This window comes from Patagioenas fasciata, chromosome 3 (assembly GCF_037038585.1).
Source record: "Patagioenas fasciata isolate bPatFas1 chromosome 3, bPatFas1.hap1, whole genome shotgun sequence".
NCBI classification, from domain to species: domain Eukaryota; kingdom Metazoa; phylum Chordata; class Aves; order Columbiformes; family Columbidae; genus Patagioenas; species Patagioenas fasciata.
The window spans coordinates 57,040,600-57,061,585 of NC_092522.1; the positions used below are offsets into that span (position 1 = coordinate 57,040,600).

General features: G+C 35.3%; 1 protein-coding gene across 11 annotated transcripts in view; it reads left to right on the plus strand.

The window, feature by feature from the left end:
* STXBP5 (syntaxin binding protein 5) overlaps positions 1-20,986 on the plus strand; it is a 100,896-nt gene that overhangs the window by 38,930 nt on the left and 40,980 nt on the right. For all 11 annotated transcript variants that reach the window (XM_071806391.1, XM_071806390.1, XM_071806394.1 and 8 more), the window contains 9 exons: positions 4,022-4,156; positions 5,270-5,333; positions 6,796-6,879; positions 10,188-10,311; positions 11,749-11,827; positions 16,874-17,028; positions 18,115-18,187; positions 19,778-19,925; positions 20,329-20,396. In XM_071806391.1, coding sequence (XP_071662492.1) covers positions 4,022-4,156; positions 5,270-5,333; positions 6,796-6,879; positions 10,188-10,311; positions 11,749-11,827; positions 16,874-17,028; positions 18,115-18,187; positions 19,778-19,925; positions 20,329-20,396 — 930 coding nt within the window. The remainder of the gene's footprint in view (positions 1-4,021; positions 4,157-5,269; positions 5,334-6,795; positions 6,880-10,187; positions 10,312-11,748; positions 11,828-16,873; positions 17,029-18,114; positions 18,188-19,777; positions 19,926-20,328; positions 20,397-20,986) is intronic.

Below are 20,986 nucleotides of genomic sequence, written 5' to 3' on the forward strand. Positions count from 1 at the left end.
TTCTTTGATATTTCTGTAATTAAATTCCTCTAGGGAGTACTATCACTTGCTATAATAACTACTTTGATATACATTGTGAAACAATCACAATTAAGATTGTTTTCGGTTAACTTTGACAGATTATCAGAAAAGACACATGGTCTGCAGTTAAGAAAGGAAATACTTCCAGTAGTTTTACAAATGACTTCTTAAAGACTCTCCTGTCACTGCTCATACTTTCTTGTAAGCAATAGCACAAATTATATTAAGTACAATAAGAACAAGAAATATTTTGTTATTTTTGTGAGGGTTTTTCTTTTATTGATGTTTTACACTGTTAGTGTACCACTGTGTTTTTCTCTGTAGAATTTTGTCTTCTTGAACTGTTGGTTCAACTCTTACAAATTAATTTCACAGGAAAGCGAAATTTCTTCTGTGTGCTCTTTTAAAATTGAACTGTAGATTTCAGGTTAAAAAGATCTCTATAAGCATTGCTGCTTTTTTTTAATAAAGGAATTTTTTTTCTTTGTATAGGTATGGGGATGTGAAATATGTGGAGTAAAGTGCTGTGTATAATACTTGCATTATGCTCTAAGTTCAGGCCCCTTCACAAAATGTGTTATAATACAGAGGCAGCTGAGATTTCCTTGGAGGTAACATGAGGAATCTGTTTTGCCATGAAGGAGCTGCCTGCAAAAGCTTGCTTTCTGTGATCACTGGCTCAGATAGTCCCAGCCTGTTTCTTTAGGTGCACAAAACTGGTATACTTTTTTATAAATGCTGCTGTTCTAGTGTTTTTGGCCAGAATGGCTTGATACATTAGAAGAAGAGTATGGTGCTCTGTTTTTGACTGATATGTTATTTTCAGGCAGTTGGGGTTTGTGTGCAAGAGGAGCTTGTCAAATTTTTTTTACTTGGGTTGAGTGTATCTGTGGTCCTTTTGATCTATTCCCAACAACTGATTGTGTTTTCCATATATATATATATATGTGTGTGTGTATGTATGTATCCATTTGTGGGTAGGGAGAGAGGGTAAAGATGGCTTGAGTTGTTGAAATGACTAGAGCATTATACAGCAACCTCTGCTTCTGTTGATCTTAAAATATGTTATGGATGGAGTAAGTTATTCTAATCATGTGGTGGCAGAAAGATAGCATTCTGAAAGAAAAATGTGCGTTTCTCAGAGGAAAGAAAAAAATATTCTATCCTTGGCAAAATGTTAAATAAGCAACTGCTGCCTCTCCACCAAGAAGACTGTGACAGTCTTCCAAAACAAGTTTGAATCCCTTTGATTCTCAGTCTAACTTTCAACAGAGCAAGTGAGGCCACTGAATGTAGTGTGTTTTTTGACATGTTGGTGTGTTGTCAGTGGTCCTTCAGATGGTTATAGCTTCACTGAATTTTAAGAGGGCTGTAACATTTCCAATGTTGTTTAGAATCTACATAGTTCAAGGTGAAGCCTTAATCTCTGAAGAGAGAGAAGCTCAACACTTGGACTTTAATGTTGGAATTTGCTAAATTGCTAAAATGAGCACAGTTACCTGAATCACTTTAGACAAAAATGTAGTTGAAGTGGAAGACATAATTTTATTAAGGAAATAGATAGCAAATAAAATTATAGTAGAAAATGGAGTAATATTTACCACATGCAAGGTGAAATGGTGATTCTTTCATTATAGCAGAATCAGCGTGACAAATTCCTTTTGGATTTAACTAGTCATCAGTTAAGTGAAAACATAAAAGCTCTAAGAATATTTTTAGGTTATAAAAATCATACAAGCTTCTTTTTCTGATTGTAGAAGACTAGTAAAAGCACACTTTGAAGGATAAGAACCATGTTTTATATGTGCCTGCACCTAACAATTTTGAAGTCTCTTCCTGCCTGAGAGGGTTTGTAAACATTTTGTGAAGTTACTTGTTCAACTCAAATTCACTCTTGATGTGAAATCATGTCAGTGCTTGTTAACTCTTGCACAGAGGATACAGATTGAATATGGCTGCATATTCAAAAAGAATATCAAGAGTATTGAGGACCTTGACACTGAGTGTTGACGCAATCATAGTTGCAGCTCCAACTTACAGTTTTGCACATCTTTAAATGGCATGAAATAGATTGGTTTTCATAATGAAAGTGTTGGACAACTGTAACTGACAATATTAACTCACCATCAAGACAGATAGGCCCCTGACCCTGCTCCTGAATACTGTTTCTGGCTGCTAGGCCACATTTTTAGATCCAACTGATCTGGCTGCCAGCTGCTTCCGGCAGGCAGAGTCCTGGCACAAAAAAGCAGCTGTGGTGTCACAGAGTGCTGAGGGTTTATGTTCTCCTGCGGCATCTCTTCCCCCTTGCCCATAAGCTGCTTCCAGTGGGAGAGCTCTGGTTCTGGGCAGTAAGGTTTTGGGACCTGCTTAAGAAGTGTGTGTACAGGCATATGTTATTTAACTTCCAATCCTTTTTTATTTTTTTTTTTTTTCTCCAAGGATGTTGGGGGAATTCAGGTCTTTTAACTGTGGTATTTGCAGATTGCTTTGCTTAGTAAAAATGTTGCAGCCTCTGCAAGCTCAATGAGTTGGGAGAGCATTTTAAATCTTGTATGTAGTCCTCTTTTCTGTGAAACATCAATGAAGAAACGTTAGTGCAGCCTTTCGGCTTGAATATTCAAGCACAAAAAAATCGAGGAAGTTAGAAAATAGATAAATTAAAGATTTGCTTAAGCAGGCTGCATTCCCTAACTGGGAAGAAATTAGTGATATAAAAAGTAAAGTGGTGTACTTTTGATCCAGGTAGTATCACTACAGAAGCATCAACTTTTGAAAACTATAATACAAATTAACATCTTTTCAACCATTAGCAATTTTTTTCATTGCTGCTGTTAACCTTTGCTTTTGTACTGAAGTGTGTATATACAGCATCTAATGCAAAGGATATAAAGCTGTACTTTGATTAAATAATTATTAACAAGCTTGTGAAGTGATGCATGGATTTGGCAAAAGGGAGCCCAGCTGGGAGAAAACAAGAACAAAAAGTCTAAGGATTAGAGCTGACAGAACAAATTTCCATTGAATAATTATTTTACCTTATCACTGAAACATTTCTCAAAGCCTAAGTTTGATAGTCCAAGTAATTTGGCAATTTCTTTCAATATTGGACCCTGTCAGATTAAAAGGTTTTAGAGTTTACAGTTTCCAGAAAGTTTCTAGCCTCTAATTTCAAGTTAGTATTTCTGCTGCATACAAAAATCAGATACTTTAGAAGCTTCAGACACTATTTCCTTATCAGTTTTGAAGAAACAGTAAACAGTAAGTGGGAGCCAAGAGGACAGAAATAACCAAGTTCTCAAATACTGATATTGGCACTGGAGCTGTAGTCAAATAAGAGGTCTCTGCTGCTACAAACAGTCGTTAGCTTTTGTGTTTTGTTCAGGTACTGTCTTCTAGCCGAAGAGAAAAATAAGGCAGAAAATTAAATTGTATTTTAAATAAGCCCCAAACATAAACTACTTTTAAAATTACTTTTATAAGTTGTTTAGGATTGGTTTTAGGTTTGCTCTTTAGAGGATACTTTGGGTTACATGTAAACGTACATTTCTTATGCTTTATTTTCTGCCTTTGTCTCCTCACTTGAAACCAGCTTAATCTGCATAAGGCTACTTCTAAAGGTCCTTTGTTCTTCAGAACTTGAAATTAGATTTCAAAAGGAGATTTATCAATTATAACATAGGAGTGTTGTGTGTCAAGTTTAAAATGACAGCGATCTTGAGAAAATACATTCAACATTATAATTTTCAAAGGTGGCTGTGTGATTTTTATCTCAATGTCATGATAGTTTTAGAATACCTTGGTTTAGTCTCGAGTTTTTACATTTGTCTGCATCTCCTACTTTTGTCATGTGCTGTCTCTGCTACTTTTCTCTATCTGTAACTTGTCTTATTTCTTCCTGGTTGCCTATTGCCTTTCTTCTGCTTCTTGGAAATGTAGATTTTGAAGTGTAGGATGTATGAAAGACTAACTCCTTTTTTTTGGTGGCTTTCTCTTTCAGGATAACGTTTTGTCATCTGCCTTTCCAAAGTAAATGGCTATATGTGGGCACTGAAAGAGGAAACATTCACATTGTCAATGTGGAATCATTTACTCTCTCAGGCTATGTCATCATGTGGAATAAAGCCATTGAACTGTGAGTTTAATCAAGTATTTTCTGTTAAGGGGAGGGAATAGACATGTCCCAGATGTTATTAATATCAATTGCAGAAATGGCATTGTTACCTAGACTGGCCTCCATATTAGTCTTGCAAAAGCAAATACGTGATCAAAGTACATAAATAGTCATGTAAATTCCTTTTATTCTCATAAATGTGAAGTGTTATTGTTAATATGTGTTTCCACCTATAGCACTCTTTTTATCATAGTGCCTGGAATAGGCATAAAAATAGACAAAGTAGACAATGTAAAAAGATAAGATACACAAGTAATTCTCTGTGGTGATAAAGAACTAGAGAAATAATGTATGTTAAAATATGCTTTGGGTGGTACTTGAGCAGACATGTTGCTTTTACAGTTTTGGGGTTAAAATGTAAAGTATAAACATATGCATGGTAAGAGGGCTGATGTATGCTTAGTGTAATATTGCTGGCTAAAAACGTGGATTTAAATAAGCCTATTTCAAGAGTGAAGTATATTTTCTTAGCAAATATTGTCATTGCTCCTCTGCATTTAATAATTACTTTGTGTATGCAAATACAGTGTTTTGTGGGTGAAAACATGTAATGTGTGCTACTGTTCCTGTGTGGTTATTTCGTTTCCAGAATGCTGTGTCTTTCTTCAAAACATACATGAAGTCCATAATTTGCCAAAAGCTTTTGAAATAAACACAGCTTCTCATTAGTACACCTTCTTCAATAGCAAGAAGATAAAGTCTTAATTGTGGGTGGTTTGAACAATGCCCAGCTTGGGCAGCTTATGAATAGTGGCAAGACCTGCTTTTCAGCATAGAAATAAACATTTTATCCAATTTCATCAATTCTGTAACAACAAACATGTAGATGTTGCAAAGCTAATGGCATTTTTTTTCTGGGTTGCTAAAAATCAGTAAATAAGTCTTTCCTTGTGAAAAGATAAAAACCAAGTGCCTAAAAATAGAAAGTACTTATGCGCTTGGATATAAGAGTGACTCCATGCCGAAATGTCAATAGTTTGCTTATATGGACTCTGTATCGCAGAATCTGTATTACTTGCAATTGTTGAGATGCAGGGGAATTTTTTTAGTTATATGGAAATATTTCTTGTTTAGGTCATCCAAATCTCACCCAGGACCTATTGTCCACATTAGTGACAATCCCATGGATGAAGGAAAGGTAGGATATCTTTAAAGACTATTCATTACATTAGTTTTCAATGAGGACATTTTGTAAATATAGATACCACTGCTTTTTAAGGAAGGATTAAGTAGATGAGGACAACGTTGAAAGCGTAAAGGAAAGCTAAATCAAGGGCTTTGGATCCGAAAACAGTATGATGCAAGGCACAGGCTATCTGTCCTTTACTAGATTGAATGTGTCTAATATTTTTGGGGTATTTTAGTGCTGTATAGCACTGAAATAAATCAGATATTTTATCTATAAGTTGGTAGAGGAGATCCTCTTATTTTTCTTGCTGGAAATAACAGTATACCTTGAAAATCTTAACATGCGTAAAAGATTGTCCAGGCAAAATCTCTAGGTATGGCAATACACTGTATTGATTTACATCTCCATCCTTGACTACAATGGTATGTGTGTGAAGGGAGTGTTTTCTAAGTTGGAATATGAAGGACCCTTCTCAGGACACTTCTGTTTACTCACAGGAAATAGGCTGTTTCAACAGCGAGTAAGTCCCAGCAGCTAAGTACTCCTTTTTTGTATGTCCATGCTGAAAGAAAGAAGTGGGAGTGAAGGTGAGCTACTTAGTGCTAGGAGCTGCTTCTCCTGTAGCAACATTGCTCAAAGGAAAGATCTCACAGTAGATCAGCAGCTATGAGAGATGAAGCTTCATTGCCGCCTTCTATATAACAACTGCCAAGACTGTTACTACTTCCTTATGTTGTCCCTCTTATTTTCATGAAGAGAAGTGTCACTTAGGAGAGCAAAACACTTAAATACTCAACAATGTGTTGGACCAATTATCATGAGCAATTTGAGTCTTCACTCCCTGCAGAAACAGTTCAGTCTTGCTTCTAGCAAAAAGGTTGTTCGTAAAGTCACCTTGTTTAATTTTGCTCTGGCTTTTCTCTTCTCAACAACTGACGGTGTTTCTGAACAGCTCTTGGTGTTCTTTTAGCCAGTTATCTCAATTGTGATTAACATCTGGAGAAAATTTGTATTACATAGTTTCTTTATAGACAATGAACTGTTACCTAGAGCTTCATGAAAGGTAGTGTGTTCTAGCAAATCAAAGCAGAACAAAATTCAGTGAGGAAAATGCACAATAAAAAGTTCCATTTTCCAACCTCCACATTTTCACTCAGGAAGGAATATGCTTAGGAAAGTTTAATCTTGACCGTTCTTGAACTTGATGGGATTTCCAAGGACTCTACAGAAGAATGTATATTTTTTTTTTCTAATTTTGCACAAATGTCAGTTGTATTAGGTGGAAGGTTTTAGGAGAATGACAAATACAAACATCAAGGTCTTCACTGCCTCTCACTAATTTTGCTCTTCATAACTACTTGCAGTTATGTGTAGTATGATGCTGTATCTCTTCAGGATAAGAACTACATGCATTTCAAATGGTATTTTGCCTGTTCTTATAAGAACTTAATATATCTGCTTATTATTGCAGCTTCTGATTGGCTTTGAGTCTGGAACAGTGGTATTATGGGATCTAAAGTCAAAGAAGGCAGATTATAGATACACACATGATGAGGTAACGCTTTCATCTACATTACTTACTATGAGGATATCACTCAGTACTCTAATAATGATTTTTTTTTCAATTTTTTTTTTGTCTCTGTCACCAGTGGATCAATAAATAGGTCTCTTTGAAATTGCAAGTACTTGAACTTTTCTCTAAAAGAGCCACAGAATTTGAATAATAGAAACTTCAGACCAAATAATTGTTCACTGAATTGAAGTTTGTGAAGCAATGAAGGGTGGTGTGGATTGAGTTTCTTAACTATGTGGGGGGGGAGAAGCAGGGAGCTTTCAGATTTTTTTTATTATGAAGTAGTGACTTCCACCTGTGTTAAGAACTTGAGTCTTACATTGAAACAAGATGGCTTAGCCATATCTGTAATTTCAAATCTCTTACATATTCTGAAAAGGGGAATGGGGGAGAGAAACCACTAAATAGTCTTGCTAGGACATCTCTATAAATATACCTTTTATTTGTAGAATAAGAACCAAGTTTTAAACACACAAAAAAATTGGGGAGGTTTAAAAAAAAATTGCATTGATTGGCACTTATTTTTTAAAACCTGATTCTTTAGAGAATGCAGGCTTTTTGAAAGACTGAGATTAAGATAACCCCTTCAACATAATGTGCGAGGTGATATATTTTATTGAAAACATAAAATTAGTCTTGATTACAATTACATTACAATTTCCACTACAATGTCATTGATTGTAGAATGCCTGTATCATTGTTCAGTGTCAGGTAGGCCTGTTCCTTGTAAGACAGTGGATGTATTTTCCTTAGCTTTGTGCTGAACTTTTCACAAGACAGAACTGGTTTTGTTTGGTTGGTTTTTGTAGTGGTTCTGGCTCGTTATTCATGGTTTTGTTAGCTCTTCCAATGAAGAGGTTCTTTGAAGGGGGAGTGTCTGAAGTAGTCTAAGCCTTAGATCATCAGACCTGTATCAGAACAGCAGAGCTGAATTAGGTTTCTTTGTGTGTTCAGAAATGTTTGTATGAGCTTTGAAGTATATGTGAAGAGCACTTTCATACCATCCAGTTTCATTACATGCATCTAGTTAATTCCCTGTCCCTTTGTTTCATAAACTTACTCCTATCTCCATCATCTTTTTCAAATCATAATCAAGTTCTTGCTATACTTCTTATTGTTCTTGCTCTTCTCTAACTTTATTTTGTTAACCATTCTATTTTATCTTTGTTTTATAAGAGAAACACAACAACATAGTATATTCAGGATGTGGGCACACTAGATTTATGGTGTGGCATAATTAGTGCTGTTTGGTTGTTTTCTCTCTTGATATTGGATTACCTTTTTGATGCTACAGGCATTAAGTGAATACTTCCTTGAAATAACCTCCAGTAAAACTAGAGTCTTACTCTTCAGTGTTAATTTCCAGCTCAGAGTCCATTGCATTTTTGCATAGCTTCACTTTTACATGAAATTCTAAGTATTTAAGTCTTTCTGCAGTTTTTCACTAGAATCCTGATTTCTACCTTGCATATGCTTTGGTAATGTCAGCAAACTTATCTTAATATGCTTATTCATAAATAACTCTGCAAGTTAGAACAAACTGAGCAGCACAGATCCCTGAGGGTCTCTGCCAATTATTATACATTAATCCATGAACTCATCAGTTACTGCCTGCCTGCCTTTATTCTAGCTTGCCTGATACCTTAACCAATTATTCATCTGTCTGAGGATCTCTAGTCTGTTTGGTTCTAGTTTCTTTTGAGAGATGACTTTGAAAATTTTGTAGGCAGTTTAATTGGTGTTTCCATTAGCCACATACTTGTGAATGTTTTCAGAGGTTTGGCTATGATTTCCTTTTACCAAAAGTATGTTGACTTTTCCTACTTGGTGTATTATACGCATCCATTTGTTGGTTAGCTGTTCTTTAGTAATGTTTTGTTACAGTTTCTAGAAACTTATCCAGGCTAGGCACTATGCTGCTTATTCTGTTTTTCTTTGGATTTTGTGGTCCATTTGTTAAACTGACTCCACACTTGTCATCTTCCTGAACCAACACTGATTTGAGAGGTTGCAAAACAGCAGTGAATAGTTCAGCCGTTTCATCTTTTATTTCCTTAAAGATTTATAAGTGAATGCATCTAGTTGGTCTGTTTGTTTTTTGATTGCAGAGGAGGTGATGAAATACCTTAGGTCAGATCCTTTGTTAAAGAAATGTGCATTATCAAAAGTTGGGAATAGGTAGGAAGGGGAAGAGGAAAAAATGAACATGATGAGTTTCACTGTACTCATTAGTGAGAATCAATATGCAGTAAAGTTGCTTAAAAATATTGGCCATTCAAGTCTTTAAAGTTGAAGTATGCTTTTTCTGTGAGTCAAGATTGCCCTTTAAGAAAAATTTGTCTTTGGAAAAAGAATTACTCTATGCATAATAATTTGTTGATTTACTCCTGGGGACTTTTTAGTGTCTAAGAAGTTATATATAGATTTACAGCCTCAGTGGACTCTGCTTGATTTTTCTACGTTGGATGTTTTGCTTTCCTTCAAATTCTGGTACTAGTATTAACAATGGGAAAAAATGTCAAAACTTTTCACTCTTGAGTATTGGTTTAATTTTTCAGTTATGAGTTTTGTTTTGGTGATTAAGAATATTGATATCAACCAGCCAGGGCCACCTAAAGTTATTGTACATTTTCCGTTGTAACTGATTTGTCACTGTAGATATACTGGCCTGTTATATGCCTTGAGATTATGCTACAGCTACCTACAGGTCTAGTTTTGCTTTTCAGGCTTACAAAAAGTTCCGAATTGTGTACTAGTAGTGTTTTGTACCAAAGTTTATCACACTCAGTCCACTGAGTTAGTTGTTAGTTGGTTTATTTTATAAATACATAAAACATGTATTTTTGCTATGCTTTAAATAGTATTTAACTATATTGCTAAATCTAACCAGATTTTCTATAAAACTAGACAATAAATAGCCATACAGCCAAAGACCTCATCAAGCTCTTTCAGCATTCTTTCCATCTCATCAGGTTCCTTGCAGAAATTAAGTGATTGCAGTCATCCTTTGCCTTTGTGCGCTGTTTATCAGATCTTTTTATGTTCATAAGCATAATGCTTTTTTCAATGGTAAAGGATTGTTGCATTTCCTTTCTTTTGACTGTTTTCAAGAAAAGGAAGTAGTGTTCATTTCTCAGATTTATCCATCCTTATACAAAGCCTGCTTTCTTACTGGTTCTTAAGACCTATTTCCACATAACTGTCTGTCAAAACCTGGTTTTTTCTATAGTATGGGCTGCCTACTGTTGTCAGGATTAGACTTATACTGTTCTGTGTTTTCTCTTTTCTAGGCTATCCACTCGGTAGCTTGGCATCATGAAGGAAAACAATTTATTTGTAGTCACTCAGATGGTACCTTGACCATATGGAATGTAAAATCTCCTACCAAACCATTCCAGACAATCACTCCGCATGGTAAGATAAAATGGATACCCACTGTGTTTGACAACTCTTAAAACACAGGGACTTTATTTTCAATAGGAATATGTTTTGCAAAACTAAGTATTAAAAAAGTATCTGCAGTGCAAGTAAAAAAAACTGTCATATCAAATTCTGATAGTTAGCATTTAAAAAAAGCCCAGTCTTTATGAAATAAGAACCCGATACAGTGGAGTTTTGTCTAAATCTCTGAACATTAAGATGACTTTTCACTCAATAGCATTAATCTCAAAAATGCATATTTTGTAGAGCTTGCTTTTTCTTGACATTACAATCCCATATGTTGTTTAAAATACACATAAGCAAGCATCTGTTTCATGTATAAATGTGTAGATTACCATATAAATTCTTGGAAGGGTTTGTAACAGAGTAAGACTAGCATCTGGTAAGATGTTCCCAATGTTATGTGTCAAGTCTTGCGTTAATGTTAATCCAGAAAATTAACATTACATGTTCTTCTGTGAACTATACTGTTGCTTTTCAAAAGTTCTGTACAAATGCCAGGTTTACATGGTGTACATGTGTCTTAAGTCTTGTCTTAGCAGTTTATTTACCTCAGATTCTTAAGTGTGAACATAACAGTGAGGATGACCTGTGTGGTTACAGTCATAGTGCAAGATGCTATAGTTATGAATCCTAGTTGACCTGTCTGAGCCTCCAGCAAGTCCATGGTAACTGTGCTTACTGTGGACTAGTGTGGATTTCTATATGATCCTGACTGATACTGTAGCAGTAAAACTAGTTAATCAAGACTGACTAAAATTTATTTTGACCTCTTTTAATAAACATTTTGATTTTGGGTTGCAAAATAAATTTTCTGCGGAACTTTATGGTTGCTTCACACTTGACCAGTGTTCAGATAGAAGAGATGCATATTTACTATAGTCTTAGTCTCTACTGACTCCATGGGAAATTGTATAATATCTGTAGAAGCTTTAGTTGCTAAAAGTGCACAGTAGAGAAAGAGCGGGCCTTAATGTTCCAATTCAAATCTTAGCCTGTAAGAATAACACTCAGATTAAGCCATATTTTACTTGTAAACTGACCAGTTTTAATTGCAAAATGGTAGACATGAGATAAATTTTAAATCACCCAGTGCTACTTAAAACAACTTGTTAGGCAAGGATTCTATTTTTGAAAACAAATATTCTACAATACTTAAACATGCACACACACACAATCACAAAACCTACAACTCCTAAACCTAAATGTTATAGCTTGGTATATTGAGAGTTTTGACGAATCTTTAATGATGTTATTCCAAGGTGTCCTCTGTAATTGTTGGAGGGGTTGACTATATGTTTGTATGAGTATTCTAGTGTTGTTCTACTTTGCAAGATGCGTAGTGAATTTCATAGTTTGTCATCATGTTATGGAACTGTAAGATTAATATAAGAAAATGATTCACTTTAGGAAAGCAGCTGAAGGATGGAAAGAAGCCAGAACCCTGCAAACCTATCCTTAAGGTGGAATATAAAACAACTAGAGCTGGGTAAGACTTGTTTTTGTATGCAAAACTAACATGTAAAACAAATGCAGCTCTCTGAGAATGTACTTACTTTCCCAGTTGTTGGGATACATATCCTGATGGCACTGAACTATGGTAAAAGAACTGAAATAGTTTTGGTAAATTGGATATTGCCAAATAAACAAAAAGAACATATGTGAACAAATTACTATATAAAGACCCTAACATAGGTAAAGATACTGCTAATGCGTTATCTACGTGCGTCTTCCGTGCTACTAAAGTTATGTGTATTTTTGTTCAATCTTTTGAGAATAATAGAGAGAAGAAAATCGCTGATAAAGCACAGAAGACACTGAAGTGTAGACCTGAAAAACTGAACTTTGACAAATAGTAGCCTGATGCAAGTATTCTAAATGCTGAATATGTGCTCCTCCCCTGCAAAAAGTTACTGACGGAGGCTTTTCTGATAGAGTTCACTAATTTATGCAGTGAATTGTGCCTAATTATGCACATTGAGAATGTAACAAAGCAGTAGTTGCAACAAGAGGCTCAGATGGAATTAGAGGATCTCAAGTAGCACGTTTTTGTTACCAAGGCTGCAATTAGGATTGAAGGATTTCATGAACTGTATAGAATTTTTTATTTATGGTTCTGAAGTGCTTTAATGTGTTTGAGTAAAAAGTGCAATATAAAGATATAACATTCATGAAAACCTGTTCAGATATTTGCAAGTGATTTTTTGTTTTTTCTTCTTTTTGTTGACTTTTGGGAGGGATTTGTGGTGTTTTCATTTGCTTTCCAGGCATTCAAATCTATAGAAGATTACTTAATTGATGTTATATAGATTTCTATTATGTATTGCTATACCTATAGATATAACATCAATATATTTTTATTGTTTTGCTAAAAGTGAGATAAATAGAAATTTAGGACTATGACTAATTCCCGGATGTATGAACATCTATGATCAGTTGGAAAGCCATATTTTACTTGGAGCAGTTTACATCTGTCTGCATATTCTTTTTTCAACTGAAATGTCAAAAGCTGATCTAAAGAAAGATACAGATAACCAAAAGTCATCTCGGCTTCAGCAAGTTATAATTTCTGCAATCAAAAGCCTTCTGTTATAAATAGTCATTCTGAAGAAAAAGATGAGTTCAAAACTTTTCTATACAGTCATAATATAATGTGAAAACTAGTTGACTTTTCACACAGTTTAAAGAGGAGCTAATCCTAGTATAATTTCCAAGAATACATAGCTCTTTGGGGAGACTGCTTTTTCCTAGTGTGGGCTTTTTTCTGTTACACCCTTCGTTTTCCAGTGTTCATCCAAACTGAGTGTTTTGATGCATTTCAGTTTAATATTTTCTCTATCTTCAGTGTACTTATTGTACTTACAAATCTGTAACAGTTGTGATAATCTTCCAGAACTTCAGTTGGGAGGTGGTGGGGAGGGAATGTTTTAAAAAAAAAAAAAGGCATTGTGGTGGTAAAGCAGTGCACTGAAAGTCTCCATTAATTTACTACTACAAGACAGTTCCCACTTTAATTTTTGGTTTCACTTGTGATCTCATTACAAAAATTTTAAGGTAAGGCAGAGCTGCCTGTCAATGTTCAAAATGTTGATAGTTTTACTCTTTGCCAATTTAAATTGATTAGGTATGAGCATGATACAATTTTGGCTTTTGGCTAAAGCGCTGTCATTTGTTGTTCATGGTTTAATTTCTGTAGCACAGAGGAGAATAATTCCTGGACAGGACCAAATATTTTCTAGCTACTGAAAGAATATAAGAAACGAATCAAATAAACTTGCTTCTATAGCAGTCTGTCCTAACTGTTCTTCAAAAACAAAGAGAAAAAACCCCACAAAACAACTCAAAAAGCTTACGACATATCTAAGAGGTACTGTTTAATGTATATTTAAGTTACTTCACCTAACTTCTTTATTGCGAAAAACAGTGAGTTCTTCTCAAACCCACACTGAAGGAGGGAACTGAACTGATTGCCATCTGTAGTAGAGGCTGCAGACACAATTCTTTCCTTCTCATGTTTTTCCTCCATCTTTTCCTTATTGTGAAGCTGGAATTGGGGAAACATGAGGATGTGAAGCCTTTTCTGGTTCTTACAGACTACCTGAAACATTAACCCACTTTGTAGTGACTTTTTTTATAGATGAGGAAATTAATGTAAAGGGATTGCTTCTGAATTGATTCCATACCTTCTGAAACATAACTGTTTCAAAGAAGAATCTCTGTATTAGCAACCACCAGAAATGCTGTATAGCAGTTCTCTAAAAGCTGAACACTGCTTTTGTTAAATGTTTTCTGTTGTTTCAGGTAGGTAAAACATAACTATCAGAGTTGGATCAGTCTCATCTATTATGTAAAGTACAATATGGAAGTTATGCATTTCTATTTAAGATGCGTGTGCATCAGCCTTTTAATATCTATCACAACCGAAGGACAACACCCTAAGTATTTAATTAGAAAACAGACAGCTTATGTTTGTGATAAGTCCATGGTTTCATGAAAATGTGAAAAGTTCATACACAAACCTGTATGTCTTTCTGGCAGACTGAAGTCAACTTTAATCTTTGGCTCATCCATGTGACAGATCCATGTAATCTGTTCTTAGCTCTTCCATTCTTTGCTTCATAAGGATGCAGACTCTGGCAAGCCTACTCAAAGCAACCTGATTATCTTGAGAAATAAAACCAGGAGAAACCAGCATGCAGTTATCACTGTGATGTATGAAATTTAGTAACTGAAAGTTGTCACTTTGTTGTCAGTTGATCCTGATGAACCTGCAAGTGTAATAATTACTGCAAATCATTCTGGGAGTATTATTGTTTAAAAACCTAATGATTTTGTGAGGACAAAAAATACTGTAATAAATCATTCCAGCACAATGAGAGACTTCAAGTAGATCACACCAGTACTTTTCTCTTTACTGACATCCTGAAAAATACCAGATTAAATTAGTTTGTCCTTTTCCTGAAATGGCTTCATGGACCTGACCTTAAAAGATTATGTGAAGTTCCAATATAAAGAATTGAGATTAAATGAAAACCTGGAGAAAGCTTACTCCTTTTCTAGAAACGCACTTTTGGCTACTGTGGGAGGCAGGGTATTGGTGGACCTGTGGTCTAACTTACGGCCATTCCTTTGAGGTCACATCCTCAGCCAGCAAAACTCTTCGATTCTGGCAACTCTCCAGTCACAGAGCCTTCTGAAGGATCAGGCAGATTGTTAAACAGTTGTAGAAACAGAAAGTTTATCCCAGTCTACTTTGCCTTCAATGCTACAAACATGTTTCAGCCAAGCCTTAAACTCATGAAGGGGAGCATGTGCATAAAGTACACATTCCATGCACAGTTTTCAAGAAGAAAAATATACCTGATCTGCCATATATGTGTTTCAAGTGCTAACTAATGAAAACAATTTAGACAGTATGGGAAAGATGGTGTTATAGGAAAAGACAAAAAATAAAAGAATTCTGCAGCCTCATTCTCACAATGTCAGGATGGCTTTTTTCTCCCCTACAAATTTTATCTAGATACTGGCCTAGAGCGTCTTATGAGGAGAAACTGAGGGAGCTGGGTCTGTTCAGCCTGGAGAAGAGAAGGCTGAGTGAGGATGTCATCAATGTTTATAAATATCTCAAGGGTGGATGTCAAGAGGATGAGACCAGACTCCTTTCAGTGATGCCCAATGATAGGATGAGGGGCAACGGGCACAGACTGAAGCACAGCGGGTTCTGTCTGAATATGAGGAGAAACTTCTATATTTTGAGGGTGCCAGAGCACTGGAACAGGCTGCCCAGAGGGGCTGTGGAGTCTCCTTCTCTGAAGACATTCAAAACCCACCTGGACACATACCTGTGCAATCTACTCCAGGTGAACCTGCTTTAGTGGGTGGGTTGAACTAGATGATCTTCATAGGTCCCTTCCACCCCTTACCATTCTGTGACATACTAGCTGCAACACAAAGGGTAGGATTTCTACCTGAAGTGAGCATAAAAGTAGATCAGAGGAATTTCACACTCTTGAGTGCCTTTTTTCTTTCCAGAAATATAACCTAGATTTTGGGGCAATAGTAAAAAATGGGTGTGATTTCTTGAGCTTTATACTTATAAACAGCTCTTTAAAATAGGGCATAATACCTTTTAAACATAAACTGTATTAAAATGAGTGACCTTTGATAATTAAGAAAGTAGAAAATACCTAGTAAAAAGAATATATTCATCTTGGTTTTTAATAAATTAAATACTAAACTCTATGTGCATATTGGAGAACTTGGCTGTATTTAAAAACATGTTTCTGTACAGACTTTAAAAAGTCTTTTGAAGGGAAGCCTCTAATCTTTTATTAAGATTAGAAGAAATTGTTTTACTTTGCTGTACTCAGTCACTTAATTATGCAATAGTAGTCGTCTATGACATAGAAGTAGTTCCTTTAAATTTGTGCATGATGGTGGGGGGGGAAATGGGTAAAATGTCTAGAATAAGTGTGTGATGAGAGATCTGTGGGTATTTATTTATGTCCTTGCTTCTTAAAAGATGTTGGGTCTTTGAAGCTTATCAAGCAGCTGGTTTCTTTTCCAAGACTGCAAAATTACTTTACACTGTCTGCAAAACTGTTCATCCTTCAAAATTTATGGTAATTTTGTACAGGAAGTAAATGAGACTATTTCTTCCTGATTCTGATATTTTATCTTATGGATAAATGGGACAGTTGGGAAATCTGGATCTGCAGTTCAGTGTGAAAGGAACCATTCTAAAGTTTAAGAAAAACAACAACAAAAAATCGTCTTAGTGAACAGTTGCAGAGATTGGTTAAACAAGCAATATAGAACAAAATATTTGGAAGAGATGTCTGACTTCAGTTGTAGCCTTTTAATTTCTGGTTATTAAGTTTTGAAACATGTACTCAAGCTACACATTGCACAAAGAGCTGGTTTGCATTATTCTTAAAGTATCTTTGCTTAATGATATCTCATTGAACTTTGGGCAGTTTTTTAACCTTATTATTCTCTTTTTACATAATATCTAAATGCCTCTGCTTTATTCCAGGGAGCCTTTCATCATTCTCTCAGGAGGCTTGTCCTATGACACTGTAGGAAGAAGACCCTGTTTAACAGTTATGCATGGAAAAAGTACTGCTGTGCTAGAAATGGATTATTCTATTGTTGATTTTCTAACACTCTGTGAAACGCCATATCCTAATGGTAGGCTGTGTAAAGATTTTTCTCAGTGCTTTGACCTCTTCCCTCTGGAGTTTTATCCTATCAGAATATTCCTTACTATTGCCTTTCTGTTTTATCTCTGGGGTTCAAGCTGCAGCAGCAACATCTGTTATCCCTATTGTCTGAAGTCTGTTTTGTTTCCCAAAGCATCATGATAGAATAGTTTATTGTAAAACCTATTTTGCTTCTAGAAGAATGCTGATTAATAGTTACATGGTTTTTCATATTTTTTTAAATCCCAAAGGCGTGTGCAATCTAAAAGTAGCATTGCAGTTTTAACCTGTAGTTACTGCAGCAGATGTGTTCATCAGTATTTATTAGAGCAAATAAGACCTTTTCCAGTCAGTGCTAAATCTTGATTAGTATTTGTGGAGTAGTCTTAACTTTTAGTGACTTTATTCATTCCCATACTCACATGAAGTTCGTCACTAACCTGTGATATCTCTTCTGCAGAAAGGGATTTTTTTTTTTAAATCATAGTTTAGGTAGCGGTCCCAGATTAATAGTAGTATATTTCCAATGACTCCAGTGTTTTTAGCTGTCAGCTTCCATCAAAATATATAAACCTGCTTACCTTAGAATTAGCGGTCTGCCCAACAGAGGGCAGAATGAACTTCAGAAACTCTTTTAAATTTCTTATTTTAGTGGCAAGTCAGCTGGTTATCAATCCATTTTTTTAAACCAATTAGAGTTTAAACCTCACTGAATATGAAGAAAAGCATTTTGGAGGTGGGAGGATGTCATTATTCAGTTATTGGCTCTTTGTCAAAAATACTGCTTATGCATTTCCTCTTCATGTTCCTTTTCCTGTTGTTTGAGCTGTTTAAATGGTTCTAGCAAATTGGAAGAGAGTTGAGAATATTCAATATAAGGGAGAGCGTGGCTTTTCCAGTCTTAACTTGGAGTATTCAGGGGGGTGAGTGTACAAAATATCTTCAGAAACTGTATAGTTATGAGTGACTTTTCTACTCTTGACTGATTAGAATGCAAGGACTGATTACGTTCTAGAGGCTGTGCATGCAAGTACTATGTTTACCCATAAATAACTTTTTTCTTTCTTTTGTTCAGACTTTCAGGAACCATATGCTGTAGTTGTTCTCCTAGAAAAGGACTTAGTACTGATTGACCTTGCACAAAATGGGTAAGAATCTTGTATAGTCTTTTTAATAGATGGCTGCAGTGGTCAGCCTATTGTTCTGCTCTATAGCTTTTTAGTCTGCTATAGTACCTCTCTGTCCAGAACATAACATTTTGAATATTAAATACAAGGCTTCTTCAGCAGAACTGAAAATCTTTATAGATCAACTTTTCTCAACTTAATACATAGTAGATGAGCAGAATGACTGACAGAAATTAGTCATACTGCTTTTTAGTATCACGGTTTATTTTGAAGTTGATTCCTGATTGCTATGAGAGGAGCTCAGAATTTTGGGGAAGGGAACAGGGAGAACAACTGTTTAGGTAAGCTAGGTAATTTTGCCTTACAGTGAGTGTTGTTGTCATTACCTAAATATTTGCTGATTTTTATTGCCAAATAAATTGTTATATTGTATTGCTTAATGTAACTCAATACTGATGCAATAAATATATACATAAAATTAGAATGGTAACATCTTCTCCCTGATTTAGTACTGTGGTAAGAAGTTTTCACAACTAATACTTGCCTAACACATTTTGAGTCTCTTGTTACTTTGTCCCTGGAACAGTCTGTATACTCTTAGATGGTGATTAAAAATTCTAGATCCTGTTATCTTTTTTTTTTTAATCAAGAGTTTTGAAATTGGTATAGGCAGTAATAACTATTAAGGGATTAGCAGAGGCACCTGACAGATAACAAGTGAACCTGCTTTAGTGGGGGGTCTCCAGAGGTCCATTCCAACCCCAGCCATTCTGTGATTCCATGATCTTTGTGGTATTCTTTATTAAAAGTCACCAATGGTTAATGAAGAAAAAAAATTCCTAGTGAAAAACATCCTTCCAGGGCAAACCAAAAAGCTGTAGATACGTGTTCTCAAAGGCAATGGTGTGATACCTTAGATAATGATGACTGTATTGAATTTTGAAGGAGGTCAAGTTTGGTCGTAATGTCTCTACAGCTACTGAGCAATTTCATTTAGATTTTTCCACTGTTATATCGCCATGTGCCTTATCCAAAACTTGTTTCGGATATATCAATGGCATTGATCTTCCAACACTCACATGTTGAAAGATCAATAAAACAAGTTTTAATGAGCTTGAAATAAAAAAAGATTGTACAAGGCTTTTTTCTCAAGTGAAATAGCTTATGGTGCCTGAAATCTGAAGTTCTGTTAAGGCTTGTTCCATCTAATAGTAAAAAAATCTTCAGCAGTTATGTTTTTAGAAGACTTATAATGGTCTTTATGATTGACTTGCAAACTGTTGATTATTTCACATCTGAGAAAAGCAATAATTTTAACAGAATTTGTTACAGGAGTTTTAAGCTTCTAAAAATATAAAACTGTAGCAGTGTTCTAGAAATACTCTAGAAACAGTCCAAACTTCAGATTCCATCTAGAGTAATACAGTATCTTGATAGTGTCTTGGATGAGCAATAAGGTTGCACAGTATATTTGTTAATAATCAAATTTTATATGTATTTCTTTTTCCTCTATACAAAAAGAATGCAAACTTAGTTTTCACTGTTTTGTGTTCTACATTTTTAAGAAAAAGTTTTCCTAGATTAACAGTCTTCCCCTTTCATCCATTAAAGGTACCCTATATTTGAGAATCCCTATCCTTTGACTATACATGAATCTCCAGTTACCTGTTGTGAATACTTTGCTGATTGTCCTGTGGACCTCATACCTGCACTCTATTCAGTTGGCGCTCGACAGAAACGTCAAGGTTACAGTAAGAAGGTACAACATCTAGTACATATGTATGTATTTGAAAATATTGAAAATCAACAGCTCTAAACAGCGTAAGACTGGCTGTACTAAGACCAAAACTCCATCTGATTTGTTATCCTGTTTTTGGCAGTGGCTAAAAGCAGATGTCTAGAGAAGATATAGCATATGGGAAGCTTATAGTTGTGTTTTCCTGATGTGCTCTCATTGATCACCATATCACTGAAAGCCAAGGGACTTCCTGGAGCCAGGAGCCCTTGTTGATTTGTTTTTTTCCTCTCACTGCAGTTGATCAGTCTATTTACTTTTTGAAGTCTTGTGAAATACTGGAATCTGCAGTATCTGCAGTACTTTCAGTGGCTTAACTTTTCACTGTATGATATTTTCTTCCTCAGTGTATTTGTTAATCTTCCAGGAATGGCCTATCAGTGGAGGCAACTGGGGTTTGATCACTCAGAGCTATCCAGAGATAATTATTACAGGGTAAGTGGCACCATAGTGTAGTAATAACCTTTTTTAGCTCAGTAAGTAGAAGTGAGAATATTTTGTTCCTCCTATAGAAAACAATGTTCTAAAGAGTGTTTTGAGTGATATAAAAAAATGCGTTCACCAGACAAGACACTTGTATAATCTCTTGAGATGTTAACAGGAAAGTAGGGGAAAATGTGGAAGAAAAGGTAGGAACAAAATGATAGCAGATGTTTTACAGGGATTGTTATTATAATGTGGTATTGTCATTATGTCTGCTTGCTATCAGTATATCCTGGATGAAACTTACCTTTTATTATTTAAATTTTGGAAAATACGTGTACAGTGTTTTAAAGCATAGGAAGTCCATTAAATAGTTATTGAGTTCAGTTCTCCAAGGAAAGACAAGTTTTTTTATTTCAAAAAGGAGAGCTAGATACTTAAATCTGTTTTGATCTCCTTTGAGACTGATCCTTTTAATACTACTCTGGGGAGCATAAACGAAGTAATTTATGATTGTGCATTGTATCACTGAAAGTGAGAGCGCTGCTCAAGTTTGTTTTTTAGAATAGCGCATTAGCCATAATGAGGGTTACTGTCACTTT